The 16020-nt window shown below is 35.2% G+C and overlaps 2 protein-coding genes across 7 annotated transcripts; one reads left to right on the top strand and one right to left on the bottom strand.

Moving 5' to 3' along the window:
• Window positions 1–4182: 4182 nt before the first annotated feature.
• LOC140961555 (5-formyltetrahydrofolate cyclo-ligase-like protein COG0212) lies at window positions 4183–6323 on the bottom strand. Its single transcript, XM_073420154.1, is given in 7 exon segments — window positions 4183–4379; window positions 4381–4478; window positions 4560–4685; window positions 4786–4861; window positions 4973–5199; window positions 5677–5767; window positions 5853–6323. Coding segments are annotated over 7 exon segments (1068 nt in total). The 5' UTR covers window positions 6252–6323; the 3' UTR covers window positions 4183–4328.
• An 844-nt stretch (window positions 6324–7167) lies between these two features.
• Window positions 7168–15590, top strand: LOC140961330 (uncharacterized). 6 transcript variants are annotated; one of them, XM_073419781.1, is made up of 13 exons: window positions 7168–7374; window positions 7514–7637; window positions 7791–9588; window positions 9756–9977; window positions 10054–11082; window positions 11240–11443; window positions 11550–11702; window positions 11794–11904; window positions 12077–12313; window positions 12393–13637; window positions 14098–14304; window positions 14437–14904; window positions 14999–15590. In XM_073419781.1, exons 2-13 carry the CDS (start codon window positions 7524–7526, stop codon window positions 15229–15231), a joined length of 6021 nt encoding a protein of 2006 aa, XP_073275882.1. In that variant the 5' UTR covers window positions 7168–7374; window positions 7514–7523; the 3' UTR covers window positions 15232–15590. The 6 variants fall into 6 exon arrangements, with proteins under 6 accessions (XP_073275882.1, XP_073275887.1, XP_073275884.1 ...); XM_073419780.1 differs by lacking the exon at window positions 7168–7374 and adding an exon at window positions 7384–7429; XM_073419786.1 differs by lacking the exon at window positions 7168–7374 and having other exon boundaries at window positions 7381–7664.
• The last annotated feature ends 430 nt before the right edge of the window (window positions 15591–16020 follow it).

Here is a 16020-nt window from a genome sequence, read left to right on the forward strand (position 1 = left end):
AACGGAATTAAACATATATTCCGTTATCTACGAGAAACGACAGACTTGGGACTTTTGTATTCAAAAGATGCTAATCCAAGTATAATTGGTTATGCCGATGCTGGATACTTATCTGATCCACACAAGGCACGTTCCCAAACTAGATATGTATTTACTCGTGGAGGCACTGCAATTTCTTGGCGTTCCCAGAAATAAACGCTCGTAACAACTTCATCAAATCATGCCGAGATTATCGCACTACATGAAGCAAGCCGTGAATGTGTGTGGTTAAAATCAATGACCCAACATATCCAAATCTCATGCGGATTAACATTCGACGAGAAGCCTATGATACTATATGAAGATAATGCTGCATGTGTTGCTCAAATGAAAGAAGGATACATAAAAACGACAGAACTAAACATATTCCTCCTAAGTTCTTCGCATTCACCAAGGAGCTTGAGAAGAATAAATGTATTGATGTTCGTCACATTCAATCAAGTGAAAACTCATCAGATCTCTTCACAAAGGTACTTCCTACGACAATATTCAGAAAGCATATATATAATATTGGGATGCGCAATCTAAGAAATCTGTGAAGAATTGTTCGTGTCAACATGAGAATGAGTTCAAGTGACTGCACTCTTTTTCCCTTACTATGGTTTTTATCCCAATGGGTTTTTCCTAGTAAGGTTTTTAACGAGGCAGTATAAAAACACGTAATGAAGACAATCATTATGATCATCATCACAAGGGGGAGTGTTGAAAAATTATTTAAAAATGTGAAAAATATTTGTGTTGAAAATGTGAATGTTGAATGTTGAAAATTAGGTAAAATTAGGTATTGAATATTGAAATTTGTGTGTGATGATAAATGTAATGATATAATTTATTTTTGGATTATTTGTAAGATTTTCTATAAATAGATCTCTCATTTGTGAAGAAAATCACAATTGAGTTGAGAGAAAAATATTATAAAGTGTGTAGTGTGATAATTTTGAAAGTTTGAGATTTTTACTTTTTACCGTAAATTTTTACTTTTTCACAACAAGGATTAAATTATATCCTTTAATAAATAATGCTTTATTATACAAAAATTAAGTATTTTATTTATGGTTTTGGTGTGCATATGGCATATTAGTTTATTACACTTTTTCAAATTTTATAATCATTATATTATTTTTATATATTGATTATTATATTTATAATATACATCTTACGTCATCTCATCAAACTAGTTAAATTAATGATATCTTTAGAAACATTGAATTCGAACTAAATAATCGACCCTCATTCTACTATACATAAATTTGTACGATATTTTTCTTTATGAGAACAAATCGAGCTAATAGTGAGTAGTTCAACTCAAGTTCGAGCTCAACTATTTCATGAGTCCGTTTGAGTATCTCGCGAGCTACTCGAGCAGATTTATTTATATATATATTTATTGATTATATTTAAAAATTTTAAAAATCATTTTAAAAAATTTTGAAATCGAGTTTTTCGATCTAAACATTATCGAGTCGAGTTTTAGGGGAGGGATGAAACGAATTCAACTTGGACACCTTTCCTTGCAATAATAATAGTTCGGTGGATTTTGTCGGGATTAAGCAACGATATGGACGATATTGGTAGAGATTAAATCACACGTGGATTCATTTGGTGAAAGCTAGGTGCGTTTCAGTAAAGAACCATAGGTTTCAGACAGGTCTATATAGGGACAAAAGAATGACCTAATTCTTCATTTACTTTAAATTAATGCAATTTTATTCTTTAAAAAAAAAATTAATGATTTTTTTGAAGTATTTTTTTTAAGATGTAGAAATAATTTGATCAAAACTAGCACAAAAAATAATAACAATTATATATATATANATATATCGAACATTTCGAGCTTTCGACCAAAGTTCTTGATCCTGAATATCCAATCAATAGTTCGAATAATTCATTTATAGTCTAATATTTTCGAGCTGAGCTCGACCAAAATGTTTGAAATTTTCAAATTTCGAACCAAACTTGAATACACTTAATTCGATCTGAACTCGATCCTTGTTTTTAACTATTATTCAGCTTGATTCGATTTGTTTGTATACCTAATGTCGAGGTGTTGACTCCATAAAAAGAAATATGTCAAATTAATTAATAAAAACAAATCTCAATTACAATTTATTAAACGTGGCATTGACAATTCGTCACTGACTGTATTAAAACTAATAAAAATTCGCTTTTAAACTCAAAGATGACAATAGTTCGTATCTAAACTCGACCCCACATAAAACCGCACTCCGTACGGGATGAGTCTAGATCATATCAACGGGTCTGGAAAACGGGTTTGGCGTGGGTCTCGAGTTTGCAAAGATTCAATCTAAACCGACTCAACCTGACTCATATATAATGTATATGCATAATTATTTAGGTGATTTTTTTTTTATGTTTTGCGAGCTTCGAGTTTTAGGCCGGTTCGGGGAGATCGAATCGCGGGTCTAGTTTTTTTGGCGGGGCGGGTTCCATGTTTTACGAAGAAACAATTACCATGGGAAAAAAAAATTATAATATACGCTTCATATAATTTAACCCTCGTATGAAGTTTCATACCTATTTAAAGTGTAATTTTACTTAAAAGTTAAAATGGTAAAGCAAATTCTTGAATCTAATTAAAAATAAATGTGATAATAAAATAATAATTAATAAAACAACCTGTACATTTGTGATAAGACTTTAATAATGTGGACAAAACAAAGTGTAATGTTCGGTCTCAAAAGTTAGCACCAGATTCATCGAACAATAATCTATTAATTAACCACAAGTGATTAAACATTAATTTAGCATAAGATCATAATTGTTAACTCAAAAACTGCCATGGGACCCATAAATAAATGGTAACATTCCACTTGCAGTGTACTTTAGAAACAATAAAAATATATATAATACTAAGTTGTCTGGTCATAGTTTTTGGTATCTGATAGCAACGTTAATTAATGGGAATAAATCTTTTTGTCCGCTGTATTTATTTTTTTTTTATTTATATTATTTTAATACTTTAGTTATCATATTTCAATTTTAATATATTGTTTTTGTATTATTATAATTTTTCAATTTTATTATTTTTAAAATAACGTTGATATGATGTTAATGTGATACTCACGTGCGCGATTTCGCATCATCATCACTCTCTATTAAGAACTAAAGTTGATGGATACAGACTTTAAAAAATAAGAAATACAAAAACACGGAAATACATGGCGAAAATGTTTTTGATTCGTCATGGAAAGATGCACCGCCGAAAGCTCAATGTGACAAAAGGGAAGGTCTGCCGACTTGGTCAGGACCAAAAAAAAAAAAACGTGTACAAATACAAGGCATTAAAGTAACAAGAATATGTCTATTGATTTTCAATAAAAAAAATGTTGTAATATATTTTATAGATTGGGAAAGTACGAGACAAGTGTCTTTTGTGGAGTGGGTTATAGCTAGATGACTCAAATCACATTTTTTAAATTTCATTTGTTAGTTTTCATCGAGTGTTGGTCGATGAGATATTAGCATAAGGATAACACTCTCGTATTATATTCAGCGTTCTAATTTTAATTTGATTACGCGAGATCTATATATTTGTACTGATTCACATATTCAAATCAATTTTGGACCTTTGGATTTTATATTAGTTTATTACTCTTATGCTAGTATAAATTCAACCCGAATATTGATAATCTGATTTAAACATCAGTACAAAATCTATTAATGGTTCAGATTCAAACCTCGTTTTGATCTCAAATAAAAAATAATAATTTCTCTTGTATGCTGGTCCAAGTATTGTCCTGAAATATGGCTTGGCAGAAACGTAATAAATAAAATTTCAGAAACATAAGTGGATTAGCCCACACGGACATAGTTCGAGTCCAGAAATAGGAGGGCTTAATCGGGTTATATACTCATTCGAATGAATATTTTACTTGATAATACTTGATTTTTGTAGTAGTATATTATTTTTATATTTTGTTGGTACAGTGATATGGTCTTATATATCTATATTTGTAAGACAAATTAATTCGATTCACATATATCATAAAAAAAATAATACTTTTGATATAAAAAATAATATTTTTTTAATGAGTTGAGCTGAGTCAGTGATCCATCTCACAAAATTGATTAGTCAGTCTCATAATAGTTTTTGTATTTTATATAATGGAAGTGGTAAACAAATTCAATCTTGTGTTGTGTTATTTTTGTTCTTGCTTACTCGATGTACTGATACAAATACATAATTATTTGGAGCGAAAACTTAATTGACCCAAGTGAATTAAAAAAGGTTGTTACATGAGCTGAAAGGATTTATAGAATTAAAGAATTCAACTTATCCTTCGAGCTGTCGGGGGTAGTTTTTCCGAGGGGCCACATGGAAAGCTTTTGCCCTGATTCTCGCTCAATTTTAGTCTTCAGTTGTCTAAGTATTCTAATTTGACCAAGCTTTTCTGGAGATAATTTGTCCCAGTAAATTCCTGTGAATTATTAGCTTTTGATGAGTGCCATGATACCGTAAAGTTGACAACCAGAGAACAGTACAAGTTCCAAAAACTGACCTTGAGGCTTGGGAATTGATGTGTTAGTAAAAATTACTTGGCTTGGAGTGCATATAATGTCGACAGGGACGTCGTGAACCAACAGTTTCTCAATTGGTATGTCATCAACTAGTTGTTCGTCATGCACTGTAAACGCATACATCATGTAATAAATAATACGCACTTTAAACATTTTTCAGAGATTCAGTAAAAAAAAAAAAACCCATCATATTCAAGAAAATCTTACAAGATGTGATCACCGGTGTCGAGTCATCTATCGCATCCATGTATCGTAGCATGCCATATTCAAGCTCTGCAAATCCCTGCATCGATATTTTTTTTTACCATGAACATTCTACTGTAGTGGTTCCAACTTGAAGAATTAAAAGCCTGATGGTTGACTTTATAAATAGAAGAAAGGAATATGCTACAACCTCACCCTTCCCAAGTCTTGCACCGGTCTTCGGATCAACAGCAACAGAACCAATGACAATCAAGTCCACTTTTATCTTCTCCTCCAGACCAATGGGTTTTCCATATTTAGCTACTCCCACCGATGTACATGCCTCCTTGATGGTGCTTGGGCTTAACACGGAGTATTCAAGAATGGAGAAAAACCCAGTCCGCAGACGTGGCTGTGGTGTTAACAGCTTCTTCCCACCTGGTTGAACATTGCAAGCATCAGAACTTCAGCACGATGGCCAGTAGCCAACCAAGACAGGGTTCAATTGCTTCATAAATGTATGTTTTCCCTAGTAAATACACTAAATTGCTGATACTACTCCAGTTCGCTGCCCTTGATCTCACTCAAGCACGCGCATAGAATGAACATGATCTATATGTTCACACAAAATATTACCACGAAACCAAGTGGAACAGCACCGGAACTAAGATGTCAAAAGGGCCCGAGGAGGGGGCAAGAGTGAAAAAGGACTCCTCAATTGACTTATAAATGCGAAACTTGAAATTAGACAAAAGGTCTGCATAAAAATTAAAACTTTTTCTGCTGGACTCCCTCCACCGCTATTGGATCAACCATTGCCGGATACATATGGTACAACAAATGAATTAGTTGCGATTTTAACTCAACTCCAGCTAAACTATAAATGAAAAAAAATTATCAGTGAAAAGGACTAACCATTAAGTGTAAGGAATCTCACTTGCTTTTGTGGTGTATCTGGATTAACTTTTACGCATGTAGCCTCCTTAAACACCTCCAGTTCACTTAACTGCCACACCTCTTTGAACAAAAATCACAAAATCGTACAAAATTTTCAAACTCAATAATTTGAACTTCAGTAGTAAATAAGTTACTTTTCCAGCGGCAATGTGGGATCCAATGAAATTGGGAATCCGATGATGAACTGGCCTGGGGAACTGCGCAATGTTCCGTGCCTCCATCAAGTCCCATATCCGTTTCCTAATGATCCATTTCCACGCCTTCGGATCTTCCGGATCTTGTGCCTCCTTTTCGGAACTTTCCGCCATTAACTTCCGTGCGGCGGCGTCCAGGCTCAGCCTCTCCGCCTCGTACGCCTCCTCGTTGAAAGTGGGTTCGTTTCGGCGGACGGCGTTGGAGTAATTACGTGATTTCTCTAGGTTGAACAGTAGAGGAAAATGGAGGGCTTTGGCTCGGTGAATCGAAGAGAATTTAAAGGCGTGTTTGGATGCGATAGGGAATGAAGAACAATGTTTCGGCAATAGGACGTCCATTTAAGGCGGCGGTGCAGTGATCGGCTTGTTGTAGAAAGATCAGTTATCTTCTACTGTTACTATTCCATGTCTAGGCAAGTTGCGGTTCAGAAAAACCACGAAAAGTAGCATTTTTGTCGTAAAGATCAAATTTCTAATTTCATAATAATAAATTTATAAATTCTTTTTCGGTTTATCCTTTAAAAAACAATTACTACTTTAGATTTTCAACAAAAAGACAATATCATTTTAAAAATATTAGACTGTTTTTTTTTATTTAAAAAAATAGTTAAATAAATTTTCAATGAAAAATTTTAGTTTACTTATAAAAAAAATGCCGGATTTAAGTATTTTCTGTAACGACAATCCAAAAGGTCTTGACAAACATAGATTCAAGTTAAATGGGCCAGAAATTTAAGGAATGAATTGTACAAAAAGATCCGGCCCAAGTACAAATGGAATTAGAGCCCACATTAGACATAAAAGCACAACCAAGAAGATGCCCGGGAGAAAATAATACCATCGCCTTCTAGAAGACGCAACACACACATTTACCAAACCCAGAAGATGCCCGGGAGAAAATAAAATTGTGTGATATGCAACACGTGTCCTCTCAGTGCTAATATAAAATAAAAAATTATAATGGATCCTATATATTCAAACCCGACCCAAACGATTTTCTGAAGGGTAAGTCTTTTGTGAGACGATCACATAAATCTTTATCTGTGAGACGGGTCAACCCTACCGATATTCACAATAAAAAATAATACTCTTAACATAAGAAGTAATATTTTTTCATGAATGACTCAAATAAAAAATTCGTTTTACAAAATATAATATTTAAAATAATGTCAGATAAGTTTTTGTTTTTTTTGAGGAGGTCAGTAACTTTGTCCAAACCTTATCCAATTCCATATCCGGCATTTCTTTCTCTGTTTTGCTTTTGGATTTTCAATTAGGCTCCTTTGGAAACCTACGCGCCCATACTGTTCACTCTCCATGTCTTACAGCCACGTCTCTAGAAAAAGAACGGCGAGTACGGATCACGCATCACTGCCATCTAAACACCCGTAAAAGGCGGGAAAACCGTTGTTTCAAAAATTCAAAACCATTCAGCATTATATAACCAAGAAGATACCAGCGGGTAAAAGGAACAGCAAACAAATTCAACTCTGAAATCATGCAGTTTGTCCTTCACGGTTTTTATTTTGCGTAGTTTTTAGATTATGTTAATTTTTTTTTCCCTAACGTAGCAAATCTTAACTTGATTTGGGCTCCATCAGTTTTTTTGAGATGGATTTTCGAAGTATGACGCGCAGAGAACTTCAGGTTCTCTGCAAGAAGAACAAGATTCCAGCCAATTTATCAAATCTGGAGATGGCAAGCAAGCTTACTGAACTTTTCCAGGTAATTTAATCGAATTTCTCTTGCGTGGTTGTTTTTCTAGGTGGTGAAAGGAAATTTTATTATCCAAACTGAGTGTGTGAATTATTTGTTTCGCTTTCAATCTTTATTTTTTTTGGTTGTCTGGAATGTGATAATCCCTGTACTTGGATTTAGGAAAAGGAAAAGCCTTCTTCTCGAGGGTGGATAAAGTTGCAAAATGACAATAAGAGTGGAACTGAATCTAACATGGTCTTGCCTAGGGAGGCTAAGAAAGTGAGGTTTAGTCCGGAAGATGAAATGATAGAGTTCACTAGATCTAGAGAAAAGAAGAGAAGAAGCAAAAGGGCTTCTGCTTTAGGTGATAACAGTTTATCTGCCGAAAATGTGGATAAAGCCGCTTGGAAGTATGGGAAGGCAGACTGCTCTGTCAGGGTAACTAAGCTAGGAGAAAAATTATCAGCAAATGATCTTTTAAATGGAAACAAGAGAGGTAGAAACAAGGTCAACGAAAACAATGATAGAGATGAAGAAGTTGTTGACAGCGTGGGCATTGAGAGGATGTCCGAGGAAATTTTAGATGGCCCTGGGAGGGTTACCAGGTCTAGAGGGAAGAAGTTGGTGGAAAGTTTGGTGATGGAGAAGAGTAGAGGCGAAGATAACATAATTTCAGTGGGAACAAGAAAGTCTCTTAGGAACAGAGGGGTTGCTGACGAAGGGAAATTGTATAGGGATTTCAGTGTAATGGTGAAGAATAATGTGAAAAGGCAGGAAAAGGTAACAGCAGAAGAAAATCTGATATCGAGGCAACCTAATAAGAATTCTAAGATTGTTGATTATTCTGAAGTTCGTAGACATGATATAAAGAAACATGAGAATGATTCAAGTATGTGTTTGAGAAACATAAAGAAGTCATTGGCGGTTGAAGGTTTGGAAGCTGAAGCGAAAAATAATGGAGCAAAAGTTGACGTCCATGGAAAAATTGAAGCAGATTTTCCTGTTGATGAACCTATGAAAATGGAATTGAGAAGAAGTAGCAGGAGAAAGGTGGAGATATCATTGAATGATGAGTCGGGAAAGCATAATTTTACAGTTGCAAATGATAAGTATCCATCGAAGACTTCAGTATTGCACTCGGAAACTTCTGAGAATGTTGAGAAGGTTATCCAACCTGCTGGGGTAAGGACAAGGTCAAGAGAAGCAAATTTGAGTCAGAAAGCAGTTTCTACCAATGGAAAATTTCTTGCTGAGGCAACACGTGAGAATACTTTTAAGAATAAATCTCTAGATATAATCAATGTTTTGGGTGAAGATGTTGAAATACAACAAAAGAATCAAGCTAGAAAGCGAATAAGGGGCCACATTACAGGGAAAAGCTTTGTGAAGCCCAACAATGACGCAAGACCTCTAACACTGTCAAAACGGAAGACTGTTGGAAATGAGAAAACTGTGTCTGCAGGTGTATTAGACAACTTCGCTGACCAAAGTAAGCTATCAAATAACTTGAAGGAACCAAATTCATTGGAAGATTCATCACAGAAGGGTTGGATAACAATTGGAGAATCATTATGTATGGAAGCCCAGCTGTCCATTCCAGATGCTGCCGAAGGCTCCAATGATACAAATACCAAAAAATTGATTTGTGACAAGAGACCGGCATCTATCAGACAGCATCACAGAAAGGACAAAGAAACTTCTACTGCAGTTGGGGCCAGTATGAAATCAGTGGATGTTAGTGAATCAATCTACATGGCAGAAGATCCAGCATCTGAAATTTCAGATTCGCAGACAGGTTTTTCACAAAGTCAAATTGGAATTTCTGCCAGCAAGTTGATGGATTCAGTAGCAGTTCCCTTATCGCTTAGAGTTTCTGAACATGAAATTGTTCGAGAAACCATGTCAGATGATTGTAACAGCAAGCCTGTGCTTCAGGTTTTTGGCCAACCAGAGACTTTTGACAATGAAATCATCGCAGGTAATCTACAAATCCTAGAAGCCTCTAATATTCCTGGAAATTTTGTTCTGGACACCAGCTTTTCTGATTGCCTTGTGCTTGGTAATCAATTGATTTTCAGGAGTGTTCCTAGCTTTGATATATTATTAAACTTGTCCAACTTTATTATTTTAATGACCAATTTTCAGCTGATCTGGAAGTGACCGAGGAGGCTAAAGCAGACGATAAACTTCAATTGAATTCCCCTGTTCTTGATCATTGTCAAATGAAAGATATTTCTTCTGAAGAGAATCTGGAAAATTTTGAAATCATCAATGAGACAAATTTGCTAACTGGTCGCCTTGAAGCATCCAATAATGCGGATATGGACCAAAAAATGGGAGAAGCTGGTGGTTTTGAGCCTTGTGGTGGTAAGTACTCTTTGAGTAAGAGAATCGTTTAGATTACTTTCCATTTAATACCTGTTCACATATTTTACTTTGGCAGAGGGACTGATTAATTTTACAGACTCAACGAGTGCATTGGAAATGAATGTGTCTTCATCAGGAAACCTAAGAATCAGTCACGAGTCTGTTAATATGACTGATGAAACCAACTTTCTTGTTACTAATGATACACATTCTGAATCAGATGAATCTGGTGAATCTAGGAAGATACAGGACCTCAAGCTCACAAGTGATGAAAATATGGAATTCGGAGTATCTATTCCATTTGATGGTGAAAGAAATGCCAGGACCAATTTGCAGGATAGTGAAATGTTTTATGAATATTTCATTAATTTTACAGACTCAACGAGTGCGTTGGAAATGAAGAAGCCTTCATCAGGCAAGCTAAGAATCAGTCACGAGTCTGATAATATGACTCAAGGAGCCAATTTTCTTGTCACTAAAGATACACATTCTGAATCAGATGAAGCTGGTGAATCTAGGGACATAAAGGATCTCAAGCTCACAAGTGATGAAAATATGGAATTTGGAGTATCTATTCCATTTGATGGTGAAAGGAGTGCTAGGACCAATTCGCAGGATAGTGAAATGTGTTCTGAATATTTCATTAATGATTTTGATAAGGATGGAATATTTAACGATCCCCCAGTTGAGGTCTCCGCCAGCATGTCAGCAAACCCGATTGGAAATGAGAGAGGTAGAAGCGCTGAGGTTTGTCAAGTTGGTGAGGGATACAGAACCAGTGTTCGTAATCATGCGCATTTGGGGTTAGCTGAAACTAAAGAGGGCAGATGCTTAAAGGATTACGTGAGGGTTACAGGCGAAAATAGATTGAGCGCATCTCTACAGTTTGATTGTCAAAGAGGTGCTTGTATCACGCCACAAAATCGTTTAAGCTGTTCTGGTGAATGTTCTATCGAGGAATTTGGTGGGCAAGGAACATTTCACGGCTCCCAAGATGCAGCCTCTACGGTCATGCCATTAAATTGTACGGATAGTAAATTTACCACAGGAAGTTCAAGTTTACAGGAAGTTAATTGGTCTAGATCAGAAACTTCTAAATCTGAAGGTGAAACCTAATTTCTAGGCTAATTATTTCTCATATAACTGCAGCATTTTACTTAGGTGTTCTGGTTGATTTGACTCAGTTTGTACTCAATGAATTATCTACACTCTGTAGCCACACTTAATTAGGGAGTGATATCTTATCAGAAAGTAACTTTCAGGTTCACACGCTACAATTTTTGCTAAATGTGAAATTATTGAAGCAGAAGCTGGTGTTTCTAACACTATTGAAGGGAAAGAAGCTAATAGATCTGGAAATGAAACAAACGGAGATCAAAACTCCTTGACTGATCAAATTAACAAGGGAGAACATAAAATGTTTGATCAAGCCTTTGAAAGTTTCAGTGAAGCCAAATATGATCCAGGTACTTTTAGAACCCTCTATAGCTTCTAAAGAAGAACCATCAACAGCTTCTCAAGACTGATGTTTGCTAGAATAATATTGATTTGTTCACCATTATTTTGCTTCAGAGCGACTAAATAGTCCTCTGGCAGAACCTATTGCGACCCCAAACACCCAGGAAGCTGCTTTGAGCAGTGTAAGTGAAACAGTAGGACACACAATGCCCTTATTCAAGATTGATAGTCAGGCTGGAGTTTCAAATCAGCTAGTTGATGAGAACGGTAATTCAGTTGGAACTTTTGCATTTTTTACTGTGTTGGCTGTTTTTATATATTTCCTCCTGAAAAGCTCAAAACTTTGTTTTTATTGCAGCCAATGGTGCTGAGAGCAAAAAAGAAAAAGTTGATTTTGCTGATTCACAAACTTTGGATGTACCAATGTCTATGGGTGGAGCTACCAACCAAGTGAATTTTGAAAACCAGGGTGAGTGGAAATTCCAATATATAGATGAAATAGAAAATCTAAGTTCAAACCTATTAGCAAATGAATTGTCAAACCTAGATGAGTTTACTGACGTGGCATAATATTGTCTATTTTCTTATGCATATTTTGTAATTTGTTCTTAAGATATTAATTCTGATTATTTTTTTTGTAGAAATGGATCTCAACTGTCTCTCGAGGTCACCAGTGGAAAGGGTTGCTCCTAGTGGACCGAAGGAAGCTTTGACTCATGGAACTGACAAAACAAATATGACGTCTTTGACTAAATCCAAGAACCAAGAGATGGAGGAGGTAAGTGAATGGGAAGATCATATACCCATGGATAAAAGTTTGTCTTGTCCAACTACCAGTAAACAGGAATATCATACTGGTTCTTATGCAGGCAAAGAAGGTAAATCGATTGGTTTTATAATTTCATTTTGATGTCTAATCACTCTTGAGGAATTTTTATCACTCGAACATATATACAGGATATCAACTCCAGTTTCTCTTTGCAACACCAATCAAGTTTGTGGCTTCTTGCAAGGTTGATGAAATCTCGGTTTGTGAAAAAAACGCAGAAAGTGCTGATTTTTCGTTTGGGGAATGCTTTGGCACAACAAAGGAAAATGAGGTGACTAAAACCAACTCTGATGAAAAGGTGGAAGTTTCTGGAAATGAACTTGAGAACTACTTAGGCCTTGGAAATTTAATGCTAGCAAATGAAAAAGATATCAAGATTCCAGAGATAAATGATGTCGAAGTGGAAAATACCTGCTCATATGCAGTTGTTTCCAAGACTATATATGATGCCAATGAAGAGTCTTGGACTGACAATACAGGTGAGAAAATGAGAGAATCTAACTCTCTAACAAAAGAAAATGTAGTAGATATCGAGAATGAAGAAGTAAATGAGGATATGGGCTCTAAGGTTGCAAAAATATACTCCGGTAGTATCTTTTTTGAGGCTAAATGTGATGGGAATGAAGAGGAGAGGACTGAAAATACGAGTGAGTGCATGAAAGATTCTAACTCTATACCTGAAAAAAATGAAGAAGATATCGGGGTTGAAAGAGTAAATGAGGCTGAGATGGAAAATAATCTCTCCAGTACAGTTCTTTCTGAAGCTACATTGGATTACAAAGAAAAGCACTGGATTGATAACGAAGGTGAACACACGAAAAAATCTAACTCTGTAACTGAAGACATCGAGGAAGATATCAGGAATGAAGAGGTAAATGAGATTGAGAGTTTTGACGTGGAAAATATAATCTCCAGCGCTGTTTTTTCTGAAGCTAAATTTGATGCCTGCGAAGAGCAGTGTACAGAAAAAACGTGTGAGAGCATAAAAGAATCTAATTCTGCAACTGAAAAACATAGGGAAGAAAATATGGTTTCTTTGGGACAATCCCTTTTTGATGAGGAAGCAACAGAGAATGACAGTATATCAAGTGAGGAAAATATTATTAGCCCGAGCTTGAAGAATTTACGTGCAGGCAAAGGAAGTGCGGAAATGTTATTAGATTTCAATCTGGTAGAGAACCACCGTTATGGGGATACAGATTATGTTAAATATGAAGGGGAAATAACACCAAGCAGTGGAGATTTACCTGGCATAACTGACAATGATGTTAAACAGGGTAATGATATGGAGGGTAGTTTTGAGAAAAATCTGAACCCCAAAGTAGCAAATATGGGCAGTTTCAACGGTGAGACAGATCTGGAGATACATAAAGGTAATTTGAGTTGTTCATTATGGCTGAATTAATTTTGAAGTTATCCATACGAGGGGTGGTATTTTTCCACCTTACCATTTTGATATCTTCTTCTTCCTTTCCTTTTTTTTTTTGTATTTATATAAATGTATAATGTGATATGTTCACCAATAAAATACAAAATCATGATGATATTCACTTAACATGGGCTTAGGGAATAATATGCTCCAAGAAAAAAACAAAGTAGATATCATATTTTAGTGACTTATTAATCAAACAGGGATGACAAGAAATCCGACCAAGTATAGGAGGCAGTTAGATTTTTTTTTCTTGGAGACTCACAAGTCTATAAAATGAGTATATGAGGTTTTGTGGTTGATGGTAAACGTTCAATTGATTTATGGTTAGTATGGTAATCAACAAAATTGCCTAGCTTGTTTCCTTTCTTTAGACAATCATGGTTTTTTTTCCCTTTTTGTAGATTCTCCTCCCTGTATTTTGTTGAAGGCCTCCCATGAAAATGACAAAGTTACAGAAAAAGAAGATATGGAAATGGCCTCATCGAAAAGCTGTTATATTGGTTACACTCTCGATAGTAATATGCTTTCAACCCTTGATGGGATTCAGAAGACAAGCGAGGAAAGAGCCTTGCACCATCATAGTGTACATAACATGGTTACCACTGCAGGTTAAACAAGTTTCCTTGTGTACTGTTTCTGCCAACGATTTTTAAGGCTTTTTATTCTGTTGTCATTTATCATAACCTGCATTTAGTAGCAACTCAGATATGACTTAACGACTTTAGTTTTCTTTGTCATAGAACATGTATCCACTTTCTGGGGTGACAAACCTGATATGCTTCAGAGTTTAGCAACACATCTATTTGTTGAAGAGAGTGAATGCAGCAATACTGAAATAACCAATGTGGAAACCTCAAATTTCAACATGAAAGACAATCAGGAGGTTGATGGTGGAGGGGTTCCGCAACAATTTTCCATGTCTGAATTTCATCCGGTAGAAGACCTCAAAACTGATAACCGAACTTTATTAGATTCATCTGCCTATGAGTGTAGTCATCTGGCCAATACAATAAAAGAGTGCCTTGAATCTGAATATTCTGTAGCAGTTCTCAATGACTCTGGTGCCAACCTTCACAATAATTTAGATGAGTCTCAAAGGTTTACTGATGAAAGAGTTGCTTGCTTTGATGATAAAAATGATAAACCCTCAATCGGTGAAGAAAGTGAAGAACCAGATGGATCAATACTATTTCTGGAACCTGACGAAGGTATTAATTAAAACATATTTTTGTTAGTATTACAGTCTAAATCTGTTTTGATTGCACACGATGATTTACAAAAGCTTCAATGTTTGTCTATTAGACACAGCTACAAATGAGACTTTGGGAGGACGGAAGGAGCTCGATATCAAAGATGACCGTTCTGCTGCGAAGAAGAATGCTAGAACCATTTTGATACATGGAACGCCTAATAAGCTTTTCCTGGCAGATAACATGAAGGAGAATGCACCTAATACTAAAAGATCACAGATTGGTGATTATACAACAGTTAGACCAATGAAAAGACGGGCCTTACAGGATGTTATATGGAAATAGTGGTTTTCTCTTTGGCATTAGTCTTTCGATTCTTGCTTTGGGTGATTTTGCTGTGCTAGTTCTGTGTTTTTCTGCTGTAAGATGAGGATAACTGAGTGGATATTATACTGTCTGTGTTTGCATACCTCATGGCAATATTTAAGAACATATCACTTTTAAACTCTCCGTGAACTTTTAGAGTCTGATAGAAATTAGTGACTAGGGCTTGGATGATTGTTATTTTTGGTTATCTAATGTTTGGGTTGCATTTTTTGTGGCCCATTAGATATCAGACTTGGATGATTGAGTAGCTGTTGCGCTAGTTGTGTCATGTTTATTTCTAGATCAATTTACATTTATATCCATGTTTTTCCATTTTTTATTGTTGCCAAAATGAAAATTAACTATCTTTTTCTTTAAAGTTCACAGGAGATACAACATGTACACATATATAACATTATCGTATTTTCTTGTTCTTAATTCGGATAAATATTTTATTTGATCACATGACAATTAAATTGTTATTTTACCTTAAGATCTTAACGTGCCCATATTAACGTTAAAATAGAAGCCAGAAGTATCGACCATACTGTTGAAAATTAATATTTGAATATTGAATGTTGAATATTTGAATATTGAAAATCAGGTGTTGAATATTGAAATTTGTGTGTGATGATGAATGTAATGATGTAATTTATTTTTGGATTATTTGTAAAGATTTTCTATAAATAGATTTCTCATTTGTGAAAGAAAATCACAATTGAGTTGATAGAAAAATATTATAAAGTGTGTAGTGTGATAATTTTGAGA

This window comes from Primulina huaijiensis, chromosome 16, assembly GCF_012295235.1.
Source record: "Primulina huaijiensis isolate GDHJ02 chromosome 16, ASM1229523v2, whole genome shotgun sequence".
Taxonomy (NCBI): Eukaryota; Viridiplantae; Streptophyta; class Magnoliopsida; order Lamiales; family Gesneriaceae; genus Primulina; species Primulina huaijiensis.

Coding starts and splice junctions, on each gene's coding strand:
- LOC140961330 (XM_073419781.1), top strand. CDS start 7,524: ATGGATTTTCGAAGTATGACGCGCAGAGAACTTCAGGTTCTCTGCAAG. Junction 9,589..9,755: donor TGACAATGAAATCATCGCAG/GTAATCTACAAA, acceptor ACCAATTTTCAG/CTGATCTGGAAGTGACCGAG. Junction 13,638..14,097: donor AGATCTGGAGATACATAAAG/GTAATTTGAGTT, acceptor CCCTTTTTGTAG/ATTCTCCTCCCTGTATTTTG.